This window comes from Sesamum indicum, linkage group LG5 (genome assembly GCF_000512975.1).
Source record: "Sesamum indicum cultivar Zhongzhi No. 13 linkage group LG5, S_indicum_v1.0, whole genome shotgun sequence".
Taxonomy (NCBI): domain Eukaryota; kingdom Viridiplantae; phylum Streptophyta; class Magnoliopsida; order Lamiales; family Pedaliaceae; genus Sesamum; species Sesamum indicum.
In genome coordinates this window covers 804,361-831,658 of record NC_026149.1, presented here as the reverse complement: position 1 = coordinate 831,658, position 27,298 = coordinate 804,361, and the positions used below count along the sequence as shown (strand labels likewise).

The 27,298-nt window shown below is 35.4% G+C and overlaps 4 protein-coding genes and 1 long non-coding RNA gene across 7 annotated transcripts; 2 read left to right on the top strand and 3 right to left on the bottom strand.

Annotated features, from left to right (window-relative positions):
• LOC105161470 (probable protein phosphatase 2C 4) lies at window positions 1,889-4,831 on the top strand. Its single transcript, XM_011079168.2, has 4 exons — window positions 1,889-3,545; window positions 3,640-3,753; window positions 4,047-4,311; window positions 4,403-4,831. The coding sequence occupies exons 1-4, from the start codon at window positions 2,142-2,144 to the stop codon at window positions 4,516-4,518; spliced, it is 1,899 nt and encodes a 632-aa protein (XP_011077470.1). The 5' UTR covers window positions 1,889-2,141; the 3' UTR covers window positions 4,519-4,831.
• On the bottom strand, window positions 8,054-14,737 carry LOC105161468 (pectin acetylesterase 5). 2 transcript variants are annotated; one of them, XM_011079167.2, is made up of 13 exons: window positions 14,585-14,735; window positions 13,922-14,201; window positions 13,733-13,815; window positions 13,001-13,130; window positions 12,580-12,659; window positions 12,352-12,441; window positions 11,768-11,892; window positions 10,884-10,944; window positions 10,043-10,096; window positions 9,841-9,918; window positions 9,659-9,764; window positions 8,959-9,104; window positions 8,054-8,478 (listed from the first exon to the last, which is right to left on the bottom strand). In XM_011079167.2, the coding sequence occupies exons 2-13, from the start codon at window positions 14,169-14,171 to the stop codon at window positions 8,365-8,367; spliced, it is 1,317 nt and encodes a 438-aa protein (XP_011077469.1). In that variant the 5' UTR covers window positions 14,172-14,201; window positions 14,585-14,735; the 3' UTR covers window positions 8,054-8,364. The 2 variants fall into 2 exon arrangements, with proteins under 2 accessions (XP_011077469.1, XP_011077468.1); XM_011079166.2 differs by lacking the exon at window positions 13,922-14,201 and having other exon boundaries at window positions 14,305-14,737.
• Window positions 15,076-18,940, bottom strand: LOC105161467 (actin; the record flags this gene model as incomplete). The annotated part of the gene is given in 5 exon segments (XM_011079162.2): window positions 15,076-15,484; window positions 15,577-16,190; window positions 16,859-17,252; window positions 17,374-17,445; window positions 18,703-18,940. Coding segments are annotated over 4 exon segments (1,134 nt in total). The 3' UTR covers window positions 15,076-15,418.
• LOC105161466 lies at window positions 23,050-27,292 on the top strand. Its single transcript, XM_011079161.2, is given in 8 exon segments — window positions 23,050-25,159; window positions 25,385-25,475; window positions 25,593-25,620; window positions 25,622-25,718; window positions 26,004-26,055; window positions 26,138-26,247; window positions 26,329-26,422; window positions 26,506-27,292. Coding segments are annotated over 8 exon segments (2,787 nt in total). The 5' UTR covers window positions 23,050-23,551; the 3' UTR covers window positions 27,213-27,292.
• Window positions 23,980-26,234, bottom strand: LOC110011969. 2 transcript variants are annotated; one of them, XR_002287048.1, is made up of 6 exons: window positions 26,110-26,234; window positions 25,645-26,032; window positions 24,802-24,998; window positions 24,442-24,695; window positions 24,207-24,356; window positions 23,980-24,119 (listed from the first exon to the last, which is right to left on the bottom strand). It is a non-coding gene; the product is annotated as an uncharacterized LOC110011969 (long non-coding RNA). The 2 variants fall into 2 exon arrangements; XR_002287047.1 differs by having other exon boundaries at window positions 23,984-24,119; window positions 24,211-24,356.

Below are 27,298 nucleotides of genomic sequence, written 5' to 3'. Positions count from 1 at the left end.
GGAATTTTTGAAATTATAAAAAAATGAAACGCTATTGTCAAAACTGCTACTTTATATCTATAACACATCTGTATTATTCTTTCTTTCTAAATAATAGTATAGATAATGTAATGGTAATAATAATAAATATCTATTAATATATATATTTGAAGCAAGTGTTTTGATCAAAATTGAGCAATTTTGACTCAATACTAATTTTCTAGAATTTTAAATTTTTTTAATTGTAAAAATTCTCTATTTGGTAATGTATATTATTATTTTCAATGCATTTAATATGTTTAAATTATATCCCCTATTTATTATTAATTGATAGATATTATTCATTTTTAATTCATACTTTTGAAATTAATTTTTCAAAAACTATTATTTTCAAAAATTACGTAAACATATATTTGTTGAAATTATAGAAATTACATGATTTTTTTTTAAATACAGAAAAAATTGCACAAAAAATTGAAAAAATACAAAACAAGAAGCAAAATTTCAGAAATTACAGAAATGTATATAATTTTCAGAAATTTGAGAAACTTAAATTTCCAAAAATTACTAAAATTAATAAAATTATTAGAAATTATCTTTTTGATTTTTTTTAAATTCATAATTTTAGTATGAGTTTTTATTTTATGAGTTCATGAAATATATGAGTTTTTGTGTTAATTATAATCATTTTGGTTTAATTTGTCTTTATTATTTTTTTATAACTTCATAAAATTTCTTATGTTCGAAATTCTTTTCCTTGATTTTTAATTTTTTTATTATTAACTTTCATTTAATGAGATCATGAAAGATTGAATTTTTTAGTATCTATTTTTTTCATGAGTTCATGAAATATATGATTTTTCTGTTAATTATAAATATTTTTATTTCATTTGTATTTATTAATTTTTATGAGTTCATAAAAATTTCTTATGCTTGAAATTTTTTCATTGGTTTTTAATTTTTTACGGGTTCATGAAATATATTATTTTTGTGTTAACGTTGCAATTTTATGAATTAGTCATTTGATTGGTTTATTATTTTATTTCATATATTATAAGCTCAACTTCAACAAATTAACTATATTTTCATCATATAATTTGCAATTTATCTTCTTAAGAATTTTCAGTTTGTCATAATTGAATTTATTCTTAATAACTTTCTTCAATATGAAGATGGTTCTCTTTTAATTTATAAAAGTAATACTTATTCAATTATTTTTGTTTATATATATTTTTTTATAGATTGTGAATTTTAATTTCTTTAATATTGATGCAATGTAATTTGAAGAATAAAACTTATTTGTGTTATTAATTAAAAAACACCTCTTTCATATTATTTTTACATAATTAAAACTTTTATAAAATATATGTTAATTATTAATTAATTTAATCCGTGCATGGACAGATGTACTAGCACTGCATCAAAGATGCAGTCATCGGTTCTCCCGAGAGTTCACAATTGCCGCGAGCAAACATATTAATGATGAGGAAGGCATTTTTGTTATGCTACTAATACTTGTACTTGCTCGCCTATTCTGCCCAAGCTTGGCTGAGGAAGAGTTATGGAACGTAAAACAAAAAAATACGCTGATGAGTCGGGGCATACTATGTGTAGTGATTCCATCATTTTTAAACGATAAAACACACTAGTGTATATATATCACCGAGACTTTGATTGATTGATTAAAATTGGAGTTTCAAAATAAGAAAAATCGTGAATTCAAATTCCACGAATATGAATATATGTATACTTTTATATTGGTTTATTATTATTTTATTTTATTTGAATATATTCATTTGTTTGAACAATTTTATTTATTAAATTAATTTTAATTTAAATATATTGATTAAGGCAGTGAATGGTATTTGAGAAAAATAAGATATATATATATTGTCTGTATATATGTGGGGACCTCTGCAGCCCACCAAAACCATATGCATCGAATATTAAACAAATCTTACATTTTTAATCAAACGTCTTCCAAAGTCAACTCTCTCTCTCCTCATTTATCTCCTCCTCCTCATCTCTCTCTCTCTCTCTCAACTCAGGTTACCAACTCATGAATTTTCAACTCTTTCGACTCCGACCCTTTTGATCTCTATTTTGGCTCTTGAACGCAAAAGGGAACAGATTGAGTCTCTTCTTTTGAGTTTCTGTAAAAGATGGGGAATGGAATAGGAAAGATGAGTCTATGCTTCGCGGGAGACGCCGGGGAGATTTCCCGGCGAAGGAACGACATCGCAGTTTGTTTATCGGATCCTCTTGATGAGGGATTGGGCCACTCTTTCTGCTACATACGACCCGACCCACTTCACAAGACTCAATCGCTGGAAGATTCTTTCGCCGCCCCACAAACGACGGCTTTTAGGACCATCTCCGGCGCCTCCATCTCCGCCAACACCTCCACGCCTCTCTCCACTGACCCTTTTGCTTACAATAGCTCAGCTTTAATCGACAAGGCTTCAGCTTTTGAAAGCTCCAATTTTTTCTCCTCTATTCCCCTCCAACCAATTCCTAGGAACTCTATCTCCACAGTTAAATCCGGCCCGATTTTAAGGAGTTCTGTCCCGGGATCAGGACCAATCGAGCGAGGGTTCTTGTCCGGTCCGATTGAACGGAGCTTCATATCTGGGCCACTGGAGAATCAGTTTGATCAGTTGCAGAGGTACAGACCTAAATCCAAGAAATGGGCTTTGGTTAAAAATTTGAAAAAAGTGATGTCAAAATCTTTCTGGGGTTTTTCTAAAGAGTTGAGGATTAGTGATAACGAGCATAATAACGTTGTTGTGAGTGGGAGTAACAGTGGAAACAGTAGTACTGTTACCAGTCATAATTTGAGTAGTGACATGAGTTTAATTTATGAGAATGATGATGTTGGGAATGAATCTTTTGGAAGTCAAAATGTGCAGTGGGCACAGGGGAAAGCTGGTGAGGATAGAGTGCATATTGTGATATCTGAGGAACATGGATGGATTTTTGTTGGGATTTATGATGGATTTAACGGCCCTGATGCTACTGATTTTCTGTTGAATAATCTCTATTCCAATGTTTACAAGGAGCTTAAAGGGTTGTTGTGGTGTGATAAGGGCGGTTCCTGCGAAAATACGATTGATGCTTCTTTTATCTCAAAGAGTTTGGATAGTAAAGAAAGGGTAGAACTTGACAGGAAGTTGAGGGAGAAATTGAGCAATTTGGGACCTGATGGGGTTGCAGGTAATAATACTATGACCGTTAATCATTTGGGAGTTTTGAAAGCGTTGTCTGAAGCATTGAGGAAGACTGAAGTATCGTATTTGGAGATAACTGATATGATGTTAATGGAGAATCCCGAGTTGGCCTTGATGGGATCTTGTGTTCTGGCGATGGTGATGAAAGGTGATGATGTTTATCTGATGAATGTTGGGGATAGTAGGGGTGTTTTAGCTCAAAAGGTTGAGAATGATGCTCAAATTGAAAGGATGAAGAAGGACTATGAAGAATCATCACTCTATGGTTATGAATATGAGAACGTGCATAATTTGAGTTCTTGTCAGCTCACAATGGATCATAGTACATCAGTTAAGGAGGTAAACATATTTTCATATTTCTTCTTTAAGGTTGAATCTTGCGTTGTTAGTTCCTTCATGTACTAAAAATGTTCTGTGTTTTGCATATTCCCAGGAACTAAGGAGGATTAGGAATGCTCATCCAGATGATGCTTCTGCAGTTATCAACGACAGAGTGAAAGGTTCTCTGAAGGTCACTCGGGCATTTGGAGCTGGCTTTCTCAAACAGGTAAAGAACCTACTTCTTGGCTTCTCCTCTTCAAGCTCCATTACATGACTTATACATGTGATGCATTCTGTTAATGCATAAATAGACGCAGCTCATAATCCTCTGTTCTCCCGACCTATATATAGAAGATGCTAGCCGATACACCAATATCGTTTCTGTATCCATATTTGCTCCACTATTTGCTTTCATTTTAACGATCATGATTGAGAAAGAAATATGGGAGTTCATATAACTAGGAGAGAATTTCCTGAATTGATGATTAACATTGTAAACTGTGTTTTCTTGTATTGCAGCCCAAATGGAACAATGCACTTCTTGAAATGTTCAGAATTGACTACATTGGAACTGCACCCTACATTACATGCTCGCCGTCTCTTTGCCACCACAGACTTGACCCCAAGGACAAGTTCTTGATCTTGTCTTCGGATGGCCTCTACCAGTACTTCACCAATCAAGAGGCCGTTTCAGAAGTTGAAACATTCATGTCAACATTCCCTGAGGGAGATCCAGCCCAACATCTTGTTGAAGAAGTTCTATTCCGTGCTGCCAAGAAAGCTGGTAAGAAACTCTACAAAATTGCATCACAGATATGTACAGAAATGTAGGAGACTGTCTAAAGCTAATACAATGAATCTTGTGATGATTTTAGGTATGGATTTCCATGAGTTGCTCGATATCCCTCAAGGTGATCGACGAAGGTACCATGACGATGTCTCGATCATCATTATATCTTTCGAAGGAAGGATATGGCGTTCATCGGTGTAACTAGCATTAGGATTAGAGATACAAGTAGGAATACAGACAGAAAATTTACAAGAAAGTTCCAAGGGTTTATATACTTATAGCATACCAATAACTAGGTTATATCTTGAGAGTTTCGATATAGAGCTGTGTGTGTGGACCAGTTGGTGGGGATTGTAAATGCCCATAAACCCCAAAGGTTTTCTTCCCCTTTTCTGGGAATTTCATATGACTTGAGAATTTTGTATTTTGTGGCATTCTCCTTCAAGAAGTGCCCTTCAGACACCGATAAATTCTTAATAGACAGGCCGACTGGTCGAATTCTTTTGTTCTTTTTCATGTTTCTTGCATTTTTCATTACGGGAATATCAAAACTGCTTCTTAACTTGATCTACTACCTGATTGATTGTTCTTTGCCCAACTTTTAGTTCTTCGTAGTTGTTTTAAGTATGGAGTTTCATGTCTACTTTGAGGCACAAACCTTAAACTTTCTGATGGATGTTGGTAAATGTATGCATCCGACCCAGAACTGGTAGTACATTAGCTTTCTCATCTACTTCGACTTGGTTTAGGCAATTGTCAACATAATTAGCGACATTTCTGGTCCTAACCTCAATAATTTTCACGTGTTTGCCAGTTTTGGTTTGAACACTAAACGTCAAAGTAGTTTTAGGTCCTGAGGCGAGTGCCGTGTTGATAAGTAATTTATAAGTATTTTCTTAATAATAGTTTTTAGGTTCCGACATGAATGCTGTATCGATAAGTAATTTATAAGTACTCACTCATAAACAATTTACGGTCCCTACGTCTAACCCCTTAGTGACTGAAATGCTTAATTCAGTAATTACAGATATTGGAGATGATCAATACAGAAATTTGTCCGAGTTTTGCGCGTTTCATTCCGCCATCTCATTCTTTCTACTCCTAATTCCACATTATTAATTAGCTAAGACTTGGGGGACTATTCATTATTTTATTTTATTAAGAAGAACACACGTAGAGGGTAGACTTTCAACTTCAACACATAACAATAAGTCATATGTTTCAGACTTAATCCAACAGTCAAAATAATTATTGAAAAATAAAAACCTAATATTCACAAATAACACCTACTTCTTTATTATATGAACTATTGAACAAAAAAGAAGAATCCCATTACAGCTTAAATTCTAGGATCTAAATTTCAAAAGCCAAATCATAGTGTTGTATTAAAAAAAGAATTATAGGATAGACGAGCAATAGTCGCAAAATAAAATACGAGTAAATTACAAAGAACTCTTTTAGTTTTGTATAATTACAAAAAATACCTCTTGAAATTAACGATAGTATGACAAAATCCCTCTACAATGAGCTATCATGATGAGATATTTGTTAGAAGATAATAAATTTCAAAAAAATTTTGTAATTTTTCAAATAATAAAAAAATATCTATAAATATGGCAATTCTTTTTCTTAAAAAAACAAACTTTATAATTTACCCAATAAAACAACACTGAGAAAGTTGACCAACAAAAACATTGGGTGATCCCTAAATCTGTTGGAAAAATAGGGAAAGTTTCTGATTAATGTAATGGTTGTCCAAGGAAAAAAAGAGTAGGTAGAATGGTAGATGATAGATGAAGAAGCAAGTGGGAATATTTAAATATTGGGGACAATTGCTTGTGGTTTTGGTATCTCTGACATATACTGAAAGATTTTAATGTTTTAAATCAAAGTTATGGTGTGTAAGTTTTTGGAGTATGAGCATCATCAGTGAGAGGGCTGCTGTTGGAACCAGTAAGTAAAGTGATTGTCACTATTCTCTCCTTTAACATTCACCTACATCACCTAATCCATAAATTTTAGGAAAAGTGGTTCAAGTGTGGGGGAGAATGGTTCTTATTGCAAATCCCACAAAGCTTTACATGTGGTACTTCAATTCACATACTTTGTTTCTTTTTTTAGAAGATAGGTCATATGATTCAAATTTTTTAAATATACATATGTTTGTTGGAGTAGATTAAGACAAAAACAAACCAATTTTAGCACTGTAGTTTTTAATCCTAAATAAGTATTACCTTCCTCAATTTTAATTTAGTAAATTGAGATCTTGGAGTCTTTTTTGTAACCTTTATTGATAAGGTTGAGATCCCATAATTGAAAAATCGCAAGTTCGAATCTATAAAATACAGATAAACGTCTTTTTTTTTTGTTATAGTTGTATTCATTGATTTAAAATTTAATTTTGAATTATTTGAATTTTGAAAAATGTAATAAAATTGCGTTCTCTCTCTCTCTATATATATATATAAAGAAACTTCTTAATAAAACTTGTTTGCGTGTTTTTTCAGTGCTTAAAAGTCAAAAGGAAGCACTCAAAATAATTCTAAACTCAAGATAACTTCTTCCTAGAATTTTAGTTTTAAGAATGAATTTGTAGACTTTTTTGCAAGCTACGAACAGAGGGGTTGAAGCTTGGGAGCCAATTAAGTAATATTTAAGTCAAACCACACCAATTTTACTTTTCCTGTTAATAAAAATCTCGAAAATGTCTTAGCTGAGCGGTCAAAATTAAAAATAAAATCAAAATTTCATGAACAAATTTGAAGTTATGAATTTAAATCCTATCTAACTTATTTTTATTATATATAAGTGTTTAATCTCTTTTTATGTAGGTTATTGTTTTATCTCCCATGACCAAGTTCAAAATCATGAATTCAAGTCCCATTGGATGTATGAATATGTTTCTCATTGCATGTGGATTATTAAGTTATTGTAATCTGTTACTGATATTGATGTATTAATTGAACCGATATAATTTATTATTAATTCTTAATTATATTGATATATTGATTGAATAATTATAAAAAAAGAAAAAAAAAGAAAAAACCCTAATTGCTGCAGCACCAAATCACGGGAGAAGAATCAAATTAAATTTAGCGTGTAGAAAAGTGGATATAGTATTAGTCATGGGCCATGGCTGCATAGTCATTATGATGTACTTACACATTCTTCAACTCAAATTATATCATTTGCACGTAGCCATGCAACAAGCCACAGAAGCTTCAGTATTGACCACTGTTTATAGACAACCCGGAAGTAATAAACTCTGCTAATCTTTCAAGTCAGAGTATTTGATTTTGTTGATATTTTTCAGCAAAAGTATTGAATGCTCCAGTTTATTTCAAAGTCCATATAATTTCAAAAAATTACAAAAAGGTCCAGTTGAACCTGGCCCACCACCATCAACCATACAACTGTCAGTGCACACCAGAATTTATGATCAATAAAGAAACTGATGAGTATTAATGACCTCAACTGTGATCTCAGTGGGAAAAAGAGTAATGAAAAACAAGAAAGTCATCCTGCAAATGGGAGAACATTAGCTGTGTGGTCTAAATTCAATCTAATTTTATCATGTTCTCATAAGCTGAAGATGATGATCTTGCATCTGACGCAATTCTTTTTTATTATCTTCCACAATAGACCGGCAACAAAAAACAGAGGAATTTGGACTTAAATGTGAAAAAGAACTTTTTTCTCATTCAATGGGAAATTTAAATTCATCACAAGATGTTGATACACGAAATATATAACACACAGTCGATCAAACAGCATTTGAAAACATAGGTAGGTTCATATATACAGAAAAACTCAATGTTTGACTTCTTCATGAGAATCACGAGATATTATCTTTAAGGGTTCTAAAAATGTTACACAAGGAGAGTGGGCAAGTATACTTCTAGAAGAAGAAAAGGACAGCAGCATCAACAGCTGCACATACCTCCAACTATGTCCTGGCTGATGCTGAAGAAAATTAATCTTACCAGCCAGGAAATTGCTAAGAGAGATGAGATCAGATGATAGCAAGCCCAAAGTGATTTCATTGCATCATCCACGAGTGAGATCCATATTGTAGCAAGTAGGATTGCAAGGATAAGGACAATCAATTTGCTTAGCTGCTGCTCTTTTGAAGTACCAATCACCTACTGATTCCGCAACTGTCTGTTTAACAAATATCAAAGATGTCTGTCAAGTAGATTCAGAAGAGCCGTGAACTCATCAAGTTATAACATAGGGAGGCTTAATCAAATTAAATGTTATTTCAGGTCATCATGAATACATGTTCTATCTAACACATAGTAAATAGCTTAATCAAATGGTACCTAAAACTGAAGCAATATAAATTAGAATGTGAATACGAGAACCATATCGAAGTGCATGGCAACTATCCTGTCTCACAATATAACTAGCTGAGTCAAGCGACAGGTCTAGCATGTACTGCATTTGGGTCTGATTTCCAACTCTGAACTCCAACACAGCATAGTTGACTGGAAGTGCTCGAAACTTGTATATTTGAAGAGCTCAAGCTCAAAATCAAAAATACTTTTAACAAAACCGGGCTTATTACATGCAAAGAATTTTGTTCACTTCTATGTAGGCACTTTTATTGGATATCGCAAGCAAGGATGATTTAGAACTAACCTTGTTGTTGATTCTGGGAGAAGTGGGTGAATGCCATGTCTCAGCTGCCCATGTTTGGCAGTGAACAAAGCAAGAATTTATAAACATTCCCATTTCTGGATTTTGCTGAAATTCATTAAGCGTCTTCAGTAATGAGTTTCTGTAACCTGCATGCATGAGAACTAATTACACCGCATACAAAATGACGAACTTCTGCGCTAATGTATATATTTCCAGCATCTGAAAATGAGCTAATTTCATGCAAGTATCTAAAGATGCTTTTGTTTTTTTCTATGAATGGTAAAGAGGAATTACTCCACTTTGACCTAAGTCACTTTTGCATCTATATACTTGTCCGCATCATGCAAACAGTACATTTACTTTGTAGGAGAGGAGCTACATGAATCTCGTTTCCAAGCCTCACAAATGGAGTGAATCCCCTGCTATAGGTAATTCCTTTATGAGCAGAAGAGACTCACAAGAAAATGAATTTTTCGTACTACACGGGGCTTCTGAAGGTCAATGGAAGGGAGAAACAACCTTTGGTGATATATTTTCAAGGAAAATCTGCACCTCATTCTTCTGAGGAATCTATAATTGATTTAGTTACAGTGACTACATGGGAATATAATCATCTCCCAAGGTAAGTCCCGCAAATGTGATAAATTTTTTAGCATGTGCTAGATATGAGCAGTAAAATAAGTCATGTCTAACATAATACCGTGAAGCACTTCTAGCTGGCTGGAATCACATTTCAAAATATTTAGCTTGCACCTGGGCCAGCTGCCACCAGGGTCTGATGAAGCAGGTACCAAAATATTTGCTATCTGAAAGAAGTCACAAAATTTTTATATATATAAAAGACAAAAATGTTTAAAATATAGCATGAGACTAGGAAAATACCTGCCAAAAATCATATGCTGGTTGAACAAGGAAGATAGGTGTCTTTATATTTCCAATAAATTCTTGAGGAAAGAAACACTGGCACCAGAATCCATGATAGGGAACCAAAATTGAGTAATGTAGAAATGTTTCATATATTTACCGAGAAAAAGGAAAAGCTTAAGAAACCAGACACTGGGCAAATATAGAAAAGAAAATGCACCTTATAAGGTTCAGATCTGGTAACACAATCATGGTTCAAACTTTTAGCCACACCCTGCAATCAGGTGAAGTAAACAGGAAATATTAGTCATCTTTCCAATATTATAGAAGAGGATACCTACCTTCTTTTTTTGAGAGAAGGATACCTGCCTTCTGGTTTACAGGAATTTCATAATTTTACAGTTACTGTCATTTTGCTTAGAAAATATACATAGATATCTTGCAAGCAAGATTTATTTGTTCCAGATGGCCAGAAAAGCATTCTCTTCTAATAACAATATAAGTAAAATAAAATCCTCGCTGAACGATATAAAGTTATAGTAGAGCCAATAGTGCATTAAACACTACGACAGCAACCCTAGTGCCTGCTTAATGCTTATTGGACACCCACAACAAGAAGACTTCAGAGTTACCATATTATTTATGTGAACCATGAAGCAGCTCAACAAATGGTCCCTGTTCTAAGACTTGAGGATAAAAAAGTACATCTCTCATGGTTGTAAAAGGTTGCAGTTTATATGGTGAAACTCATCTCATCAATATGATATCATATATGCATTCCAACATAAGCACAAAGGCTCTCAGACAAATGTAGTCTCTTTTAGCAATACTGGGCACTTCCCAATCTGATCTCATACTAATTTTCCTGAAATGGGAACTATGCAAAATTGCATATTAAACATAAAGCTATCTTCAGTGAAAGAAGGATCACAAAGTGCAAAGACACTGTTACAAAACCATCTTTTCAACAACCTTGGTCATGCAATAAAGTAGACTTCATGTAGAAAATATATACGGACATAAACAAGGCATAGGATTAGGTTATGAAGTTTTAGGATAACCTGCAGGTGTACAACATCATGATAAAAGGACTCTATGGTGTGATTTCCAGCAATATCTTTCCTGTCCACAGAAATAAATCACAACACAATTGAAACAGGATTGCAGAACAATGAACCTAAACAGAAAAGCCTCAGATTATCAAAGAATTTTTCCATGAAGACCTTTATCTCTCTCTCTCTCTCTCTCTCTCTCTCTCTCTCTCTCTGTACGTATATTTCTGATAACAATACAAGAAAGCATCTCAACAAAAGTTTATCTCTATGTATTTTATTCTGTTTATATGTTAAAACTCTAAAAGCCCATCCATATTGGGTAAAACCCAAAAAATTAGCCAAGACCGCAGAAACAATTGTAAGCCCTTGTCATTTTCAAATATTCATACAGTCAAAGATACAAGAGGTAGTAATTGTGCGCCTCCTGAAAGGTATATAGTACAGTTCTTAACCAAAGACTAATCTTCAGCTCCTGATGCAGACCCTGTGGCTTTAGATGCAAGACATCCCCAAGCCAGTGCAACTTGTTGAGCATGTAGAATCATTGGGAATCTCTTCAGGTTACTATACTTGGTCAATAAAACTCACACCAAAAGTGACTACATGATGTCACTACTTCACTATTATTTTATGTCCTGAGTAAAAGTAAGAACAACACATGTTCTTCAAGAATATCAACTATACAACTTATACTCTTACAGAGCCTACTCAAAGGAAATTGACATGAACGAAAGAAAGCATAGTCCATACCAATTATCATGGAGTAAGTAGTGTCAAGTCTAATGTAAGTCGGGCAAGAGATGTCTTTCTTGGTGGTGGAGATCAGTTGAAGGTGACCCAACAAGAAAATGCAGTCAAACAGAGAGAAAGAGAGAGAGTAAAGCACATACTCATTAAGGAAAAAACCTGCATCTGCAAGGCACTTGACATTTGCATCTTTTGGCAGAAGACCCCGAAAATCATCACAATGTATGAGAGTCGCCAAACCACCAGCAGAGCATCCTGTAAGAAGGGCCTGAAATTACAGAATAGAACACACTAGTAAGAACCTAATATATTTTGCAACTGAGAGTAATTTAGCTCTTCAGCTAACTGAAACAATGAGGTAAACTATATCTATGGCACCAAGAGAAAGTCAACTTCATCACGAGATGAACCTATTTCAATAATTTCAACGACATCATGCAGGAACAAACGAAAAAATGGGAACTTATGGACCGGTTGCTGAATATGAAGTCCCAATAGAAGCAAGAATGAACTTCCGAAATGGTCAGTATAGAGACAACAGAAACTTGATCCACCCAAATAAGCAATTGAAACATATATCACATTATCAGAATGACAATTGCAGATATGACAATCATATATTTTCTCGTTAACAATTAAACACCAAATCAGTAAAACATAAGACATTAACATTACTCTTTAGCTACAAAAAGAAAGAAAATATGGACAGAGAAGCCAGTTTATATACCTCTCTAGCTTTAGTCATTCCAATTGACAAGAGCTCATCCATAACCGTGTCCCAGATAAGCTGACCTCTAAAGAAAATTTTTGTTCCATTCTGGAATATAGATGAATCAAAATGAATTTAAGTTACTCTGATTACATTACTCCATTGTATCATGCAGGCTGACAGGCATCGTAGAAAAGTGTATAAATATTCCAACATTTAGATGTTAATCTCCTAAAATGGACTTACTCCAAACTCATTATGAGGGTGACTGGAAAATGAGGATCCATCACAATAACGTAATTTCACCTTGTTCCAGTTGAAAAAATCTGAAAATGACCAGAGGAACAAATAACCAAAAAAGTCAACATGAAATTTCACATCACATCCAGAGGTATAAATCCATAGCAATTGTATAAATAAGATTTCGAACAAAACATTTTTGTGGCGGTGTATACCATGGTACACCACGGACTATGACTTTTGTATGTTGGAGAAGATATGGATGTACAGCATTGGTGAAGTGCAGAAGATTAGGTTGCAGTTAAAGAGAAGCATGCATTTTAACCGCATATAAAAGTCCAAGTCTACACGTACCAAATATTTACTTAGAAAAGAACAAAAGAACTGGAAACATTGTAAATTAGGGTGCAAACATTGAATAATATACCAGGATTATGAAGTGGGTCATGGCTCAAAATTCCCAAGAATTCAACTTCATGCTCCATGTAGGTCGATGAACCTAGTTTCGTTCTCCTCCGAGCAGAACAAGATGATAAAGTACTGCACCATCCTCCACCCTATGCATAGCAAGATAATATATATAAGTATTAGGTCCACCACCACTTTGAAAATCTAAATAGAACTTTCAACAGTTCATGCCACAAGATCACCAGTTAGCTCAACCGTAATTGATCAAGGGTGTTGTAGATACACTCTAACACCTCCAAATCATTTAATGTAAAGCATAAATCCTAGCATAAAAAGAACTTGACATATATATCATCCTATTAAATGTACACAGAAACATATCAGATCTTCCTTTGACAATGTGAACAAATGTTAGATTATTCTGTAACTGCAAATACAGTTTGGTGAGTTTGGAAAGGCACACTACTCGTACACGAAAATATCACGTGAATAATGACTAAAGAATAATCCTGTATCCAGGGAACGCTTTGATGCAATAGTGAACGATATAGTTAATTTGTTCTAAAGTACTAAAAACCTATAAAGGTATTGCAATAGAAAGTATTGTGTTACATATAAATTATGAATAATCAGTATAGCAAGAAAAAAGGACTATTTTTTTTTTACTGTAATTTATAGTTATAGCAGACATTAACAAAAGGATATCCAATATGTTCAAATGTTCTAGTAAGAAAACAAGTAAAGATGAAACCTCAACGTGAAGAAGCCAACTGTCGGAGCCAGATCCAAAACCACGTCTTATATGATACCCAGGCACACTCCCATCCAAACAAACTGCAATTATTCGACACTGAATCAACACAAAAACGAAAACTAGCAGAAAACCACTTAAAATTCCACCTCCCATGGAAAAGATAAACAGAGAGACGCAGATCGTTACAGGCGGAATTTTTCTGCGCTTTGGATGAAGGCGTGAACGGCACCCATACAGAAGCTGTTCCTGAATTTGCACTCGTATTTGTAAATGCACGAGAAACGGACACCGGGGAGAGGATGATAAGGAAAATGGAGAATGCTGCAGCGGCGGCAAAGATGGTCCATTCCCGCTTTGATAATTTACGCCACCACCACCACCAAGAAAAGCCGCCATCGACGGAGGAGCGAGGAAGCCTGTGGTGGTTAGCTGGCATCGGGTGGAAGCGATAGAGTGATATAGCAAGCAATTATTCGACACTGAATCAACACAAAAACGAAAACTAGCAGAAAACCACTTAAAATTCCACCTCCCATGGAAAAGATAAACAGAGAGACGCAGATCGTTACAGGCGGAATTTTTCTGCGCTTTGGATGAAGGCGTGAACGGCACCCATACAGAAGCTGTTCCTGAATTTGCACTCGTATTTGTAAATGCACGAGAAACGGACACCGGGGAGAGGATGATAAGGAAAATGGAGAATGCTGCAGCGGCGGCAAAGATGGTCCATTCCCGCTTTGATAATTTACGCCACCACCACCACCAAGAAAAGCCGCCATCGACGGAGGAGCGAGGAAGCCTGTGGTGGTTAGCTGGCATCGGGTGGAAGCGATAGAGTGATACAGCAACTAACGTTGATTTCTGGTGCTGAATGTCAATCGTGGCATAGCCGTAGTTTGGTTGACTGTGGAGGTTGTAATTTGGGGTTCCACCACAAAGACGCAGGACTCCATTTTTAAATTTTGTGGAAAAGAAAGTGCAATTTAAAAGTGAACGAGTTTTCTGTTTTCTGTACTTATGTATAGCGGGAAATAAAGTGTACATATATATTTCTATTTTTTTTTTCTCTATATATGCTTGCTCAGAATTCAATATCAAACATCTCTATTATTATTAAAAAAAAACTTTTTCTTATTTTTAAAATATCTTTCAACTTATATAATAAACAATTTTTCAAATTTTATATTTTGAAATGCAAAAAATATTTATTATATACAAATACAGAAGACATGCTACAAAAGTTAAGCTAATATATATATATATATATATAAAAGTATATGGAGATGGATCCAATTTTACAATATTTCGAAGAGTCGCAGAAAACCATTTTGCGCTAAGAATTGCAACCTGTTGTAGTTATTCATAGTAGAGATCTAACTATATGTAATTCAAGTTAAAACTGCCATACAAGCATCCTCTGAAAACAACTCTAATTGACCAAAATCCGGTAACAGATAAACTAGTTATTAATAAAAACAAATCCGATATGCAAGAAACCTTGAAGGAAAAAAGGAAACACTAGAATGTAACATAGATAAGACTATTCTGCTTCTGGATTTCTGCAGAAATAAAACCAACATAATGAACACGAAAATCTCTGAACTTCACGATCATAAAGTCTAGTAGCTCTTGACAATAACTGGAAAGTTGAGGAGGAATCAGGACATTGATAAATGCTCCTGATTAGAAACATTTCCTATGCACAATTGAAGGGCCAGATTCATCATACTCGGCCTTCGCTATCCACATCTACAGACAACGATACAAAATATATCATTCAGACCAGGTAATGCATTCGAAATGTTCACAAGAAGCTCTAAATCAATCAACATATAACATACCTGCTGGAAGGTACTGAGGGATGCTAAGATGGATCCCCCAATCCAAACACTGTACTTCCTTTCAGGTGGAGCCACGACCTTAATCTTCATGCTGCTAGGAGCCAATGCACTTATTTCCTTGCTCATTCTATCAGCAATACCAGGGAACATGGTCGATCCACCACTGAGCACAATGTTACCATACAAGTCCTTCCTGATATCAACGTCGCATTTCATAATTGAATTGTATGTCGTCTCATGGATACCAGCAGCTTCCATTCCGATCATTGCTGGCTGGAAAAGGACTTCAGGGCATCGAAAACGCTCATTTCCGATGGTAATTACTTGACCATCAGGCAACTCAAAATTCTTCTCAACAGCTGAGCTTGTCTTAGCTGTCTCCATTTCTTGCTCAAAATCAAGAGCAATATACGATAGCTTCTCTTTCATATCCCTCACGATTTCCTTCTCCGCGGATGTGACAAAAGAGTATCCACGTTCAGTAAGGATTTTGGCCAACTGGTCCGTGAGGTCACGGCCGGCAAGGTCAAGGCGAAGAATAGCATGGGGAAGAGAATAGCCTTCATAAATGGGCACTGTGTGGCTGACACCATCACCAGAGTCCATGACGATACCTGCATGAAGCAAAGGATTACTGGGAAAACATCCTATGAATAGAAGTGTTGTACAGATACTGCAAGAGACAGGTTCAAATCACCAGTAAATATCCAGAGATAAAGTTAGGCTTGCAGACATACACAACACATGATTGGTACAGCATCTACAAAATATGGTGAAACTCATTATAGAATTGGAGGAGTCCGGTGGAGATAAATATAAAGTGCCACAAAGCTCCCACTAGATCAAAATTCCAAAATGGAAAAAAAATAAAAATAAAAAGATCACCAGTAGCCTCTGAATGAACAAAAACCTCAGCTAACTAACTTAGATTTTGATGTTGGTGCCAAGTTGCAATACTGTTAACAGGTAGTAGTTTCAACTCAAGATGATAGCATATGAGATTTGCCGTATCTCAACAATAGTATTTGTATGAGCAGCAGACGGTGATGCATAAAAGAAATGATAAGCTAAGTCATTAAATAAAAAGCTTTGGATATGTGTCTCAAGGAAACAGTGGCAAGTGTCACCACCCCAACCACTCATTTTGTTGATATATGAGACAAATAACACAAATGAATCCGCTGCCAGTCGACAATTCCTCGTACAGGTAAAGATCTATATGAAAGAACACAGTCTTTCACAATAGAAACTTCTTCAAGCACACCAAATTGAATCAACTTACCGGTGGTACGACCACTGGCATACAGGGATAGAACAGCCTGGATAGCAACATACATGGCAGGGGAATTGAAGGTCTCAAACATAATTTGGGTCATCTTTTCTCGATTTGCCTTTGGGTTGAGGGGTGCTTCAGTCAGAAGAATTGGGTGCTCCTCTGGAGCAACACGGAGTTCATTGTAGAATGTATGATGCCAAATTTTCTCCATGTCATCCCAATTATTAACAATACCATGCTCAATAGGGTACTTCAGAGATAGAATACCACGCTTGGACTGTGCCTCATCCCCCACATATGCATCTTTCTGACCCATGCCAACCATCACACCTGTGTGACGTGGACGGCCTATAATGCTAGGGAACACAGCCCTCGGAGCATCATCTCCAGCAAATCCAGCCTAAAACATCATGAGTTAGAATCTGAACTGTAGGAGAAAACTAACCAATAATGTTTTTGAGGATAAAGTAAGGATCTAAACCAAAGGTGAGTAGATAGAATGATCATAGCAGCAACTATACCTTGACCATTCCTGTTCCATTGTCACATACAAGGGGTTGAATATCCTCGCCGTCTGCCATTTACTTGTTGACCTGCCAACAAAATACAAGCATCATCAAGAATTTTAATAGAAAATAATAATATAGCATACTAGTGATGACATTTGATTTCTTATAGCAAAAAGTTACATAACAGCTTCAGCACATTAAAATGTGTGATACCTCAATTCATGACAGATATATGCCTTGGACAACTACAGATAGCTGTTAAAAACAACATAGTCTGAATTGAAAACATAAGTGATTAAATTGCATCGGTTGACACGAGATGTTAACTAGCTACTTAGCCAGATACTGCATCATGGCCTCAATTAGATTTCACTATTTATATCAAATAAATGCAATCTCTACTCTCTTGTTCTCTTTCTAAATATTAAATGTTGAAGCAACAAAAGCCTAATTTTAGTAAACTGGGGCACCCTAAAGCTCCAGCAGTAGCATGAAGCTTTCCGATCTTTCTGATTCAAACTGTATAAAGTGACAGAGAGTGTCAATCATTCATAATACCCCTAAACAGTTGCAACTCTTCCCTTCTAATAGTATGCACCCCATGACTTTAAGTTTCACCTGAATCATGCGTCTGCCCACCTTCTGCATTTAACTCGCCCCCCTCGTCTTGAATTCCTTCATCCTGTTCTATAGATTGCCTTTTCTTTTCAACCAATCCCGCTTTTTACAAAAGCATATGCTCCAAATAAGATCTAGCGCAACTTTTAAGCTCCATATTTTTCAAATTTAACCAACTGCACTCAAAATGTAACATGGAATTGCTAAGCAGAAGGAATCAATGCATCAAAAGCATAACATATCGTAATATTTCTCCACAACAATCAGGCTGAAAACCAGACCACAATGAAATCATGAAAAATATAATTCAATTCTTCAAGTGAAAGAGATTTAAAAACATCCGGTTTCAGGAATTAATCCGGACAAAGATTGAACTCGGATCAAAACACATATATATAACACGAAACAGCGAAGGAAAGCGAAGAGAACTAAGACCGAAACATTCACAAGTGAGATTATCGAAAGCTCGTTGTCAAGGATCAGCATGATCATATGACCATCCGAAGGATCTCACACATGCAAAAACATACATGTTCAACAGCGTACACGTACGGGTATATGCATAAATCGCAGAACACATAAACAACAGGAATATTAATAGATCAATCCGCGAGCAAAAAGTAAAATGCTGATCGATGAGAAAAAACGAGAGCAGATTTCCGACGTATGATACAAAGGAAATCAATAGTCAAATTTGAGAATTGGGAAGCTAATCCGTATCACCTCTTTCTTCTAGTTGAAAACAGTCGAAATGGAGGAGTAATGTGATCCCAAGGATTTCGCGTGTTTCGAGAACGAGAGAATGCTGTTTCTCTTCTCCCCACAGATAAGCGGTCTCGCGTTTCGAAAATGGAAAAAAGAAAAGAGCGAGCGAACTGGAATGCAAATGCGAAGGAAATGAAATTCACCTTTAAATGAACCTCAAATCTCGCTCTCTCTCCGCTTGACTCGTGCACTAGTGTACAGAATGTTTGTAGGGGTTGAATTTCACTTTGTCCCACCAATTATATATGTTTTCTGCCATTTTTCTCCTTCAATTGTCGACCAATGATAATATCGCTATCTCCCAAATTTTGATGTAATTATAAATAATTGTTTTATAAATTAAAAAATTAATTTATCTGTTAAAATTAATAAAATTTGTTAATATTAATAAAAAAAGTAAATGAGTATCCATATTTATTCAAATTGATTTACTGTAAGTCAAATAAATTATTTTATAATTAAAGTATCTATACATCTTTATATACTAATGCTTGTGAGGAGGTTCATTTTCACGCTAACTTGATAGGAAAAAGTTTTGTTTAACTGCAATAAGTCAATATTAATTCAATCAAGGATAAATATGAATTTTATTCTTCTTTTTTGTTTTTGCTCATAACAATAAATTCAATAAATTTTAACTAACGAATGAATTTATTTGTCAAACGAAAACTATTTTCAAGGGTGATAGCCCCTCAACATTTTCTCACAAAAAGCCCAAAACAAGAAAATGGGCCCCCACTGAGCAACCCAACCGTTTTGAACCCACTGGCCCATGAGCAATGAGGTAAAAACTCATAAAAAATTCTCTATCTTTATTAATTTGACAGATCCAAGAAACAAGCTCATTTCAACAAGATAAGTTAGCATACGGTAAGGCGAACACATTGCATAAATTGATAACATCTGGAGACACGTCATACTAAAAGATCTTAACCAAACTCTCAGTAATCTAGTTGCAAATCGGGCTGTTAACCAACAAGTATCGGTCTTGAATTTTGAGGCAGATTAGGCAAAACTTGACGAGTAGCTTTCAAACGACATATGACTCTCCATAACTGCCTTTCAAATATTGCTCAATGAGCACTTATAAATAGACCTTTGGTACAATTATTTTTGTAATATCTACTCTCACACTCTATTCTCTCTCGATTTTGAAGCTATCTCAAACTCACTTTTGCACTGGACATGAATTATATCACCTAGCACTCATTCCAACCATTATTCTCTTTTTAATTCAAATTCTCCTTTCATTTCTTCGAGTCTCGGCACAGGTTCAGGTCTTAGTGGTTTGGACCTGAACCCGCTCTGTTATTTTATTTTATATATATCTATATCAAATATATTTGTACATATACAAAAATTATATAATTTATTTGTACTTACATATAATACACAAGCTTAATTAATATTTTTATAAATTATAATAATAATATAAATAATTCATAAATATTTTAATGTTATATAAGTAACACATTTCTTAAAGTTTTTAACATTTTAAAAAACATGCACATATAAATTGACAAAAAACATTAACCTTTTAATAATATCTACTCATACTTATAAAGTTATAATAGTATTATTTTTAATTTTTTTAATATTTTAAAAATATTAATTGAATCTACGAGGTTCATCGAGTCCAACCTGATGGGTCCTAAATTCTAGGATGGTTTCTATATTTATATCAAATTTTACAAGAATTGGTTGTAATTTGTCTTTAAATTTATCAACCAAGAGCAAGAATTGCGGCCCGGGATTAGTTTAGTTATGGGCTCAACATATGGAATAAACTCCTAAAATTAAACTCCAGTGGGCTGAATTTGGGAGAGCAGTGTATTTATCTGATCTGGCTGAGCAGCCAAGTCATTGTGCAAGAGGCGCGAGAAAGTGCGAAAACATCCACAACCCTTTTTCTTCTTAATTAATTTTGAAGCTTCTCAGTCCACTCCTCCCCTCCTCAATCTATGGAGATAATAAACATAATGACGTCATATGATCAAGTGCCATGATGAACATGCATGCAACTTCACACCATCCTTACAATCATAAGACCAGATGAGCATATCTTCAGATTCTCAGATCCACAATTGTGTTATTATTTAATTGAATCAGACGGCCATAAATTATTCAATATTAATTTATTATGTTATATGAATGGACAGACTTTTTTAATTGTGCATCAATTATATGACAATATAACATATTTACCGTAAGCTTAGTTCAAATTTGGATCTCAGAATATTCGCACGGAAAAAACTCATCTTCTAGTAAAAAAATTGGGTCGGAAAGTCTTGATAGCACTGATGCTAGCAGCAGTAGGAATAGAGAAGTTAGGTTTGAGGGTAAATGAGGTTATTCGAGGGAATCGGAGAAGCAAATATCTGGAGACGATCATGGGTTCACAATTTCGATATTATTTTTTTATTACAAAATAATTCTGGCAATCACATAGTCCTATGGTTCAAAGTCATAGTATTAGCGAAATATTGGGGTGTACTGTTCCACATAGGTCGCGGCGTATTGGGGTATTATCGGCCGGCACGAAGTAAATATGTTATCACAAAAAAAAAATTATTATAAGTATAAAAACAATAGAACATCACAAATTAGTAAATAATATTACAAACCAAAAGTTTTATAATATAATTACTTGGAGAAAATTAATTAAAGTAATGCTTAAAATATATATACATAATAAAAAGAAAGTGGAATGCTAGTGAGGCTGAAACCTTGGAAATGTATCATGATCAGGTATATCTACAGGAGTATTACAAATGGTTTGGTTCTTGATTTTGATGATTTCCTTTGTAATTTTGCCATGGAAGTTGTACAGAAGGGCCTATGGTTCCTTGAGACTCCATTATGCTTTGAAAAATGGAGCAGTGTCCACCATAACTTGTATAAAATGATGATTAAAGGCAAAAGTAGTAGAATATAGAAGGGAAAGCTTCAAAGTTTAAAGTTATTCTGAATCTAGTCAGAAAAACATTGTTTTTTTTTCTGCCAATAAAGTTCAAAATCTGTTAGTTCTTGAGACACAATGTGTAATTTATATTTGTTGCCCATTGTCCTCTTCACCTCTCCAACTTGAATATCACTTATAATATCGGATATTATCCACGATATTATCAAATACATGTTATAATATCATTGTATCAGCGACAATAATCGAATATTATCGGCGATATCATATCTCTCTGATAATATAGAATATCGGGGGTTTTTATCGGATCGCACCCACCGATCCAATTACGTATTGAAATCAGGCGGACAAGATTGAGAAGGCGTGATTCAGCAGCGTCTCGCCGGAGTCTACTATTCGGAGCATCCACGGAGGTCGAATCAATTTTCTAGCACGTAGGAACAGAAGAAAACTTGTTGAAATGATGAAATCTGGAGTGTTTGTTTATTGATGAGCTAGGTACCTGAGCTAATTCATGGTAGAATTTAACAGAACAACAGTTTTGGAATGTTGTAATGCTGTTCTCGAGTTGATTGCCGTATAAACTGCCTACAGAAATATATTTGACAAAAATATATATTCATTTATATGCTTTATGGGTTTTAATACAATTATTTTCGTATGATATTACAAATGAGCAAATTAATCCCTTACGAAAAAATAAAAATAATTTACCCCCTATATTTTTTAAAGAAAGCAATTTACCTCTTTAGATAAGGAGGTAAATTACTTATTTTGAAAAAGACAGGGGGTAAATTGCTTTTTTTTTTTTTCCATAAAGAGTTAATTTATTTATTTACAATATCACACGAGTTTATTTGCATTTTTTTTCCTATATTTTAGGTATTGGGACTGTATTCGCAATTCTCCACTAAAATGGTTGAATAACCATCTAGATAAATTATAGGAAATAAAAAATTCAGTTTGGTATTCAATTTTTTTTTTTTAAATTTTAATATTCAGTTTGATTTTGATTTTTTGTGTCTATTAACTGAATCGAACCGAAAATTGAATTTTTAAAAAATATATATAAATATAACAAAATTAATATATAAAAATTAAATATCTTAATTCTGTATTTATAACAAAAAAATAATTTTATATGGGTTAATATATAGTTAATTATTATAATTATTGATTAATAAATAATTTATAACTAACAAATTAACATTATATATATTTCAAATTTTCCATTGATACGGTACAAAAACTAAACCAAACCAAATATTTGTTTCGAAAATGGCGTACAAATTTTCGGTTTAACCAAACTTTTAATTCGGTTAATCGTATTGAACGTCCTTATGTGTAATTACCGAAAGTAGGGGGTTGGGTGCGTAATTTGATTGTTTTTAGGAGGTGTAAGTATAAATAGGCTAAAGTTATATCAACATAATGCATAGCTGGACACGACAAGCGCAACACACCAGTTAGAACTCAAAAAGTCAACTTGGTATACTTGTTGATGTGTTAGCAATATAAATGGTCAATACTTTCCTTTTTTTTTTAAATAAGCCAAGTGATGATATGATTGGGAGATAGACGTGAAGAGAGGTAAGTGTGATGACCATTATTGACCATTTCCATTTTCCTACCAATTCTCAAGACAATAATAATGTAACGCCTTCTTATGTTTTATGTCCCTTGTTTTCCTCCCTTCCACTTCTCCTCATTCCAGCCTTTGCTCTCTCTCTCTCTCTCTCTCTCGTCTGCTCAAAGATTCTCCAAGAATTCTTCAATCTTTCTTCTCTCTCTCTCTCTTGAGAAAGCCAAAACTCAACACATACAGAACATATTCATAATTTCTTGTTTGTTTCCGTTTCCTGGATTTGATTCTGTGAGTTATCACATATGCAATGTGCAAGGATGAAACGGAGGACACTAACCATGGATTGGGACGGTCTTGGAGATGACGATGATGATGACCGTTTCTTTGAGTCTAATGGAAGGATATCATCAGCTCTTCCCCTTGACTTGCCTTCCTCCGGATCAGATGAGGATGAGGACTTTGAGGATAGTCGCATGTCGTTTGTTTCTGCCATTTCGTCGACCTCCTTCAAAAGCATCCGTCCGTCAATGTCAAGACCTTCTTCCATGTTCGCAGGGTATGATATGTGGACGGCTGAACCGGGGGATATCAGGGAACGACGCAAGCGTCTGCTACAAGGCATGGGCCTGTCCAGCACCAAAGACATGCTCAGGATTGCCAGCACCAAGCTTGTTAGAGGTGTTTCAGGAAAACAAGATAACGGCCAAGTGTCAACAGTAAAGGTTGACTCTCCTGCCAGAGTAAAATTTGATTCTTCTCCCAAGGAAGAACGGAAAAGAGATGAGTCTTCTCCTTCTTCACCTTTACATTCACATACACCTGCAATTGTCCTTGCCCGATCGCGGTCAGATGGTGATATACAAGCTTTTTCTGCAAAAACAAAACAACGTAAAGAAGAATTAATTGGTCCGGTATCGAAACAAAGACTTACCAGAACATCATCGGGGCTAGTGGTACCTACTATAGGTGTATGTCAATACTCAACTGCTGTTAGAATACCCCCAGAAAGACGGAGAAACAGATCATCAAATTTGAACCATGATCAGTTACAATCCGTAGTGGCAGATGGTGCATTTGGTTCATTCTTCTTAATAAAGAATTTGGACACTGGAAAGGAGTTTATTGTTAAAGAATACAATGAACAGGGAATGTGGAATAAGCTCAGTGATGTTCAGACAGGGCAGCAGCTTACAATGGAGGAGTTTGAGAAGTCTGTTGGATATTCACCGGTGGTGAAGGAGTTGATGTGCCGGCAGAATGTGGTAAGAAAAACTCATGAAGATGGCAGGAAAATCAACAATCATTCCTCTTTCAGTAAGAGTTTCAGAAATAGCAAGAGAAGGGGAGCTGCACTTTTGAAGAATATAAAGGGAGTAGCAACTTCGATGAGCGGATTACACAAAGAACACGAGCATTCTTCACATGAGGACCACAAACCAGCAAAGGCTACAACGCAATGGGTAAAAGCTCGTCAACATGGGAAATCATACAAAGAACTTACAGCTTTGCATATGTCTCAAGAAATTCAAGCACATGAGGGTTCAGTATGGACCATCAAATTCAGCTGGGATGCTCGTTTTCTAGCAAGTGCAGGAGAAGATAAGGTGATTCATGTGTGGGAAGTGCAGGAATGTGAAGTTGCATCGACAAAGGCTGATGATACAAGTTCACTTAGTGGCACACCTGTTCATCCGATGGCTTGCATTGGGTCAGACCGCTCTCCACTTGCAGAATTAACACCTATACCATCTGAAAAGAAGAAAAAGAGTAAAATCCATAGGAAAAAAGGCAACTCAATCCCACACTATGTAAATGTGCCAGAAACTGTATTCGCGCTTTCTGAAAAACCAGTATGCACTTTCAAAGGTCATCAAGAAGATGTCTTGGATCTATCATGGTCGAAGTCTCAGGTAAGCTTCGCAAAATTTAGTTCTGTCAAAAGGCAGGAAAATAAGATGTTAAATAGACTAAAAACAGGGACAAATTGAGACTCAATTATTTTTTGGATTTGATTCCTAAATAGAGGATCCACTAAATGAAAATAAGAACTGTCAGGAAAAACTTTTTCCTTTGAATCATAGGCATAAAATTGATTTCCTGAAATAGTTAACATAGACTCTTATAATCTTGAGCAGCTTTTGCTTTCATCCTCAATGGATAAGACAGTTAGGATGTGGGATCTGGAAACAAGGAGCTGCTTGAAGATGTTTGCGCACAATGACTATGGTGAGATGCCAAACTATACTGCAGTTACTCAATCATCAATCCCTAAGAAGTGGTATGAAAAGTCCCATTATTTGCAGTTGATCGTAGTCTATGCCTAATGAGTCTATGATATGGCAGTAACTTGCATACAGTTCAATCCAGTAGATTTCGCTTCGCATTTGGAGCATACCTGATCGTCACGTTGTTGACTGGACAGATCTACATGAAATGGTTACCGCTGCTAGCTACACCCCCGATGGCCAGGTAGCCAGATCAGATATTTAAAGAATTCTGCAAGATCTTTGATGTACTACTATCTGTTGGGGTTGCTGATTAGATCTTGTATTGCAAACACTGATCAATATATACTTGGAATGCATGTCTAATATCCTCAATAGTTAAACAGATTGAGGGCAATCATGTCAGGTGTCAAATTTTGAAAGTCCACTATATTGGTGTTCTTGAGGAAACGTACACGGTTATGATTGCTTCCTTTTTACCGACAAAGAATATAGCTTTTCACTGATTCAATTCGCTCTGTCTTTGAAGGGTGCTATAATTGGTTCTCATCAAGGGGTCTGTCGAATTTACAGCATAGATGGTAAGAATATGTCGTACTCCAGGTTTCTGATCATAATTTTAACAATATTCATACCTGATCTCGAGCACATTCTGTATCCTAGATTACAAAATGGAACATCAATGCGACTTCCAGCCAAAGATAAAGGCCCAAACCAAAAAACTCCCTGGTTTTCAATCTCAACCTCAAGCCAAAAAAGTCACTGGTTTTCAGGTACACAATCTGACTTCAAGGCCCCAGCTCCTTCCCTTCTGCAAAATTCCAAATAATAACTAAATATTTTGTTGTCCAAAGTTCACCCCTTGGGATCCATCAGAAGTGCTTATTACATCCGCTGATTCCCGAATTCGAATCTACAGTGGGTCAGAGCTCATCCAAAAATATAGAGGTATTCTTCTGCAACACATCCGTGCAAAAACTTCAGGAATAGTGTACTTTTAGCCTAACCATCAGTTCACCATTTAACCGCAGGATTTCGGAACACAAACAGCCAAATTTCAGCTTCTTTTAGCCCGGATGGAAGACATGTCATCAGTGCCAGCGAAGATTCTCAGGTCTATATATGGAAAGTTGCAGAGTCCAAAAATCCCAGTGATGGGAAGAGAAAATGTAGAATCACAGTCCAGGCTCACGAGCACTTCCACTGTAAAGATGTCTCGGTTGCAATTCCATGGCCTGGTAGTATAAAAAATGAGCCACCAATGGTTGAAATACATTCTAAAAGGCATTCATCAAAACGTTCAACTGCTCCACCACCAAATTCCAGCATCAGTTCTCCAACTGAAGACAACTTGGTTGGTTTAAGTAGCCGGAGGCATTTGCCTCCCCTGCCCAAGAAAAGCATTGTTTTTGATAGAAATTCAAGCTGTGTGGACGAGGATTTTGCTCACTCTTCTCGCATAGATCCCGGAATTGGTGTGAGCAATTCGTTCGCTTCATCTTCTGCATCAATTAATTATTATGACTCGCCTTTCATTTCCACTGATGCTTCTTCACCATCCCGGCATTGGTCTTCATCTGATAATGGAGGAGGCCATGGAGGTAGCCATGGGGGTCAAACTGTCCTAGCCACAGCATGGGGACTGGTAATAGTAACGGCAAGCTTGCAAGGTGAGATCAGAGTCTACCAAAATTTCGGGCTGCCTCTTAAAGTCGGTCGTCCGGCCAATCTCTTCTAGCTTTTGGCTGCACTAATCTTGTACTCCCATTGTGAACTATGCACCAACATATATTAGAATTGGTTGAAGCTAAAGCAAAATCATGG